At 41.1% G+C, this 6,227-nt stretch overlaps 1 protein-coding gene across 2 annotated transcripts; it reads right to left on the reverse strand.

Moving 5' to 3' along the window:
* Nucleotides 1-130: 130 nt before the first annotated feature.
* Nucleotides 131-5,977, reverse strand: LOC308360332 (eukaryotic initiation factor 4A-II-like). Of its 2 annotated transcripts, none has more exons than XM_080832176.1 (11): nucleotides 5,938-5,977; nucleotides 4,642-4,693; nucleotides 3,837-3,969; nucleotides 3,473-3,612; nucleotides 2,780-2,948; nucleotides 2,404-2,513; nucleotides 2,104-2,247; nucleotides 1,424-1,561; nucleotides 1,248-1,337; nucleotides 926-1,005; nucleotides 131-826 (listed from the first exon to the last, which is right to left on the reverse strand). In XM_080832176.1, exons 1-11 carry the CDS (start codon nucleotides 5,964-5,966, stop codon nucleotides 682-684), a joined length of 1,230 nt encoding a protein of 409 aa, XP_080688302.1. In that variant the 5' UTR covers nucleotides 5,967-5,977; the 3' UTR covers nucleotides 131-681. The 2 variants fall into 2 exon arrangements, with proteins under 2 accessions (XP_080688302.1, XP_080688303.1); XM_080832177.1 differs by having other exon boundaries at nucleotides 131-852.
* Nucleotides 5,978-6,227: the final 250 nt, after the last annotated feature.

A 6,227-nucleotide genomic window follows, 5' to 3' on the forward strand; every position in this document is an offset into this window, starting at 1 on the left:
ATCATGCACTTGCAATGTGTGTTTAGCTTTTTAATGGAGGCTGAGTAGTGACCTAAAGCTACAAGTACTGTGATTTAGATTGAGGTCACCATCAACCATTTGGCCTCCAAGTCAGGAAAGAAACACAAGGAACCATATTCCACTTTATTTCAAAATCTACAAGCCAAGATCAGGTAGCTGCTACTATGTTATGGCCCATAGGTAAGTGGTTCAGGGTCACTTGTTTGAAACAATTGTGCAGTGTATGAAACAAACTCATCTGGAAAGTTCTAAAAGAAATTCTGACCCATGCACTAGAATAACTGCAGGTTTGTTAGTTGAACAAAAATGGCAGACTTAATACAGCACTTATACCTTTTAGTCCACAAGTAAATTATCAAACGATAAAGCACATCTATTACACACACTTGTATTAGTCTAGGAAATACATACCTACGAAAGAAAATTCTGTAAGAGCCCATCTCTACTGGCACCCAACCTAGTAGTCTAACTGTTAAGAGGGCCGTGCCTCCTGAGGTCCCTAAAGAGAACTCACCACCGTGGCTGTGTCACTGGAAAATATCAGTTTTCTTATCCAGGCTCAGCATTAAGACAAGATTAACCACCTTTATAATAATATAAGCACAATGCACCTGTTCATTTGAGCCACAGCGAGCACCTCACAAGACACCAGCCCAGAGTTTAAATCAGATCAGCCACATTCAAAGGCATCTCCTCAACAGTAGTATTGTAGAAGGACTCGATGTCGCGAAGAATCCTCTTGTCCTCCTCGGTTACAAAGTTAATTGCAACTCCTTTTCTGCCGAAACGGCCACCACGTCCAATTCTGTGCAACGAGAAGATGACCGAGCACTACAATGAAATGTATTACTATTCCTTAAGACCACAAGGCAACGCAAGTATAGGGGCCAAAAAAAGCACAAACCTATGGATGTAGTTCTCTCGGTTTGTGGGAAGGTCATAATTGATGACTAAAGAGACTTGCTGCACGTCAATTCCACGAGCCTGCAATGAAAGAGTACAGTTAACCACCTGACACTCTGAAACCGTGCATCACTACAGATATACCGTACATCCAAATCATGAATGGGTAGAGATTCCACTCCAGCATAGGGAACTGGATTTAGTGCCGTCATTCCATTTAGGCCACTCTTATACTTACACGGGTGCTAAGTAAAAAAAAAAAACATGACTTTATGCAACTCTAGACAGCCGATGCGCCATATTAAAAATAATAATAACATTACCAGCAAATCAGTTGTGATCAGGACCCTGCTGGATCCTGAGCGGAATTCCCGCATGATCACATCGCGCTCCTTCTGGTCCATGTCTCCGTGCTGAAACAACAACGACGAGAGATAAAAATCAACATGTCTCTGGACAAGTGGGGTCCGTTCCCCCCACCCCCTCACAATGATCTCACCAAGGCAGAGACGGTGAAGTCCCTGGCGTGCATCTTCTCCGTCAGCCAGTCAACCTTCCTCCTCGTGTTCAAGAAGATCACAGCTTGGGTGATTGTCAGAGTCTCATACAGATCACAGAGGGTGTCCAGCTTCCACTCCTGCAGGTTAAGAGAAGAGAGAAACACCTGTTAATGCCAACACAGGCCTCCATCACATGTAGTGGGGTTTGGTCACCTCTCCAACACCATTACCGGTACTATGTCCTTGAATTGGGACACTACACTGGTCAAAGGGAAATTCTGCTATAGGGGGCTCAGAAGTTTATAAAGCATTAGTCTTTAAGTTAATTGTCTTCATATAAGTCCATGGGAATGCCACATTGAGCATCTTTACCTCCCAGGAGGAGTTCTGAGATTCAGCAATAGTAGTTCCTCCATAGTGTGAGTTGATGTGTATCTCAGCCATGTTTACTATGGTCTGGCTTCAACAAGAGCACTTGGAACACTGGACGGACAGGATTTTCATTTAATAATTAAAAGATAAGTAGTTGATATCTTTTAGTTCCTCTGAAATTGTTCCCTACTAAGTTCTTTATCTTGAAAGGCATAATGTCACAGCTGACTGTCATACATTCAGTACACTGATCCAGTTGACTTTGTTGCTATGCCAGTGCAGATTTACGCCAAGGAGGCACACTCACCTCTCTCTCCACATTGATGTAGAACTGCTTAATACCCTCAAGGGTAAGTTCCTCCTTCTTCACCAGGATGCGGATTGGATCCCGCATGAACTTCTTGGTCACCTCCAGCACGTCAGATGGCATGGTGGCCGAGAGCAGCACAACCTGTCCACACACAGAGCCCATTCATTAAATCTACACACAGTTCAGTTTGGTCTGGTACAGTGCATCTGGCTACATGGCGAGAACACTATGCAAAGTTCTTGCATCTCTTGGAATGGCTTAAATTGGGCAAAACATTTTTAAACCATAGCAACTCACTTGGATGTTGGTGCTCAACTTTTGAAAGATTTCGTAGATCTGATCCTTGAATCCTCGACTCAACATTTCATCAGCTTCATCCAAAACGAACATCTTGATCCACTTAGGAGCTGTAATAATAATAATATTAAACTTTATTAATATAGCACCTTTCATGCAAAAGAATGCAGCTCAAAGTGCTTATGTAGCAAGAAAGAAATACACTATTGCCATAAACAACGCTTTGAAAACATCCCAAACTTATCAGGTTATGGTGTAGCAATCAGTAACAAGTCAAAGTCTTTCATTATGACGTCAGTCCTGGAAGATGGTAGAGCATCATTTCACTTCTCAGATAACATGAACCTTCCAGGCCTATTTGCCAACGAACACTTACAAAGGTATCCGCGATTCACCATGTCGAAGACACGGCCAGGGGTCCCTACCACTATGTGATAAGCCTCCGCCTCGAGCTTCTGCATCTCATTGCGGACATTTGTACCCCCAATGCAGGCATGACAGGTGGCCCCCATGTAGTCACCCAGAGCCAAAATGACTTTCTGGATCTAAACAAACACAAAGGTTGAAATGTTGTTGCTGTGTTACATTTACATAAATCCATATTGGGCTTTCAATATCCAATGACAGAAGAAGGAGACATTCAAAGTCGCTACCATGTTTAGCAACAGAATCAAATCATTTGTAAATGGAATCAAGAGTTTAGGCCACCAATACATAAGCACTGCTTTTTTGCTCATTTTAATATCGACATTTTTCAAAATCCCCAAAGAAATAGAAGTAATAATAATATTAATAATAATCAAAAACTGAATAAATCATTACCATATGACTAAAATGAATGGATTTAGTTATTTATGCCCGTTTTAAATATTAATGACACAGAAGAGGTTGATCCTTGAAATGCAATGTTACCCAACAAAACATCCCAATACTGAATTCAATCAATCTCCCCTCCCCATCCCTGAGCCCACATGTCACTCGCCAAGTTATGAACTGATGCAAACCTAAGTACCCTTAAGATCTTCCACACTACCTTCATGCTGAGGCTAGCAGCTCAGAAGCAGCATACCTGCTGGGCCAGCTCCCTGGTTGGAGCCAGAACCAGAGCTTGAGTCTCTTTCTGCTCAATCTCCAGCTGCTGCAGGATGGAAATGGCAAAAGTGGCTGTCTTTCCTGTGCCTGACTGGGCCTGAGCAATAACATCAAAACCTTTAAAATTAAAGCACAAACACAAGAGAAAGACCCTCAGCTTGTGACTTCACATTAGAGACAATCTCAACTTGCTGGTTCATTCCAGACTTGGAATGTGTCCATAAATATACTAATGAGGAGTTTGTAACCCCCATAGCAGTTACTGAATTATGGAAAGATATTCCTATAATTCATGTAATACTGGGGAGACGATCATCGGTATTTTCATTTCTTTAAGGTACCCTTGATGCATGGAATGATTGCCCGCTGCTGAATCGCAGATGGCCTCTCAAAACCATAGGCATAGATTCCCCTCAGGAGGGTTTCTTTCAGATTCATGTCATCAAAGTTGTCTGTGATCTCATTCCAGTTGCTCTAAAAATGCACAACATGAAACAACAAGAACAAAGTTATTATAGGTATAGTTAAGGTATTTAGCAGACGCTTGTGTCTAACGCCACTTACAAAAACATTAGATAAAAACACAGTAAAAAGAATGGAAAAATGAATAATCTATGATTATATTTATAAAGTATGCCTCCAACAAATACTCTAATAAGACAAGGCTGTTGATGGATCAGACAGTTAATTTGCAATACACAGACGACCAATATTTGACTTTTGATTAATCTATAACGATAAATTGTGAAAGCTTGAAGGGTTACACCGACAGATCACCAGTGCATGTCCAAGTGTCACCAATTCTTCTTTGTCTTTTTCCACATGCATTGATTGCTTCCTACATAGATTTTAACAAGAGTCACGATAACTTTGTCGATTGCTTCTTTAAAGTTTCAAAACCAGATAATGCTCATCATATTACCATGAAACATTAGCTACTTGATTTAGTTTGTAAAAAAGTATTCTGAGTGTTAAAAAGCTAACGTGGGTTGGTAATGCTATTTTATTTATGTATTCAAACAAGCATCAATGTAACATTCTACAAAAGATGGAAATTAAAGCTCCCAACACCACTTTGAGGGAAGTCTCCCATGCAAACCAGGTTATAAACTGAAGCAATGAAACAACCACTAATCCTCAATTTACCTCGATGACACCATCAGGCTCCATTCCATCTGGGCCTCCATGGTCTCTGGAGCTTAAAAAAGCAATGGATAACAAAATAACGATAATGGGTTTTTCCAACACTGACAACTGAAGTAAATATTAATCACGTGATGCTTTAAGAACAGGCACTATCCACAACCCATAACACCACCAATTTCAACAAAATGTACGAATCAGAAAAGCTAAAAAACTATCTTCGGAACATCTTGGCACATTCTTCTGTGAAGCCTGGCGGAAAACAGGGAAAACAGCTGACCTGGCATTCTTCATTGCAGGGTGCATCACGTTACTTTGACAATTGACAGCAGTTTGGACCCTCTTCTCTTCAAAAGCGATTTCGCTAGTTTGAATGTGTGCCAAGTGCAAACATGTAAATTAAGTCCTCAAGTTAAAACATGGCCAAGTCATCATAATAGACTTTCAAGATCACAGAGCGCTGTCTAAATCATACCGCGCGAACTTGTACACGCCCACCTCCCAGGCTAACAGAGCGTTAACTTCAGAACTTTTAGATATGGAACTGCCTCGTTTCTGTTGTTTGATGCAGCTGTTGACAAGACACGCTTACTAAGATTAGGGAAAACACGTTTCGCTCACAAACCTTTATTCTTCAATTTGTGCCAGTTACCATCAGAGTGGGGTTCGAGCATTGACATGCTGACACATTTTAGTAGTATCGGTTAGATTATCATGGCACCTCAAGCTTCCAAACTGCTGATAACGTTACTGAAGTGATGGTGACCATGTATATGTCTATGACGGTCTCGACCAACATTAGTTTGAACATCGGAATGTAAAAAATGTAATGTTAACTTAAAATGGGTAGATAACGTCACAAAGCTAGTTCACTAACCAGTGTTAAGGTTGGCCAATTTTAACTGGCTATCATCCATCAACCAGCTATACTAGCACTTCATACCCAGTTATATGCTTTGGCTAGGCTTGCCTTTCTAGCATGGTAGTTTAGCTTGTGATGAATAGCTCGTTTACTGTTCTTCAATGCAAGCTGTACTTGCCAAACTGCTAATTTACATACACCCAATCTACCCCTAAAGAGCCCACCAGGGCCCTCCTCACTGCCACTGCGTAGTTTGCCTGCTGGGTCGCTTGCTGTCAAACCGACACAACCAGCAAGCTAGCAACCCGACCTGGGTAATCAATCAGTCATATTCAATGTTGTGCATGACGCATCAAAATACACATTCAAAGAAAAATGCATGCATATCGAGATTTATTGAATTAGAACGTAATGGCAAATATTTATTTCGCTGATACCTGTTATGATCAGCAGACTCGCTTGACATGATCTGGCCGCGTCTTCGGGGCTCGATTGAAGAGGAAGTGCGTAAATAGTGCAGAACATTTAACTCCACCGGCACTAAAACTTCCGGTGAAGAACCTAGTTAACTATTTCACTTAATTTTCTCTACTAAATTGTATACCCACACATGTTCAAAAACAGTATATTAAACCAATAGAAAAAATACCACATAAGATGCTGGTATACTCCACCGGATGCTGGATGTGGCATCGATCTACATATTCAAGCGGAGGGATAATGCAAT

This window comes from Sprattus sprattus (genome assembly GCF_963457725.1).
Source record: "Sprattus sprattus genome assembly, chromosome: 2".
In the NCBI taxonomy this organism is placed as follows: Eukaryota; Metazoa; Chordata; class Actinopteri; order Clupeiformes; family Clupeidae; genus Sprattus; species Sprattus sprattus.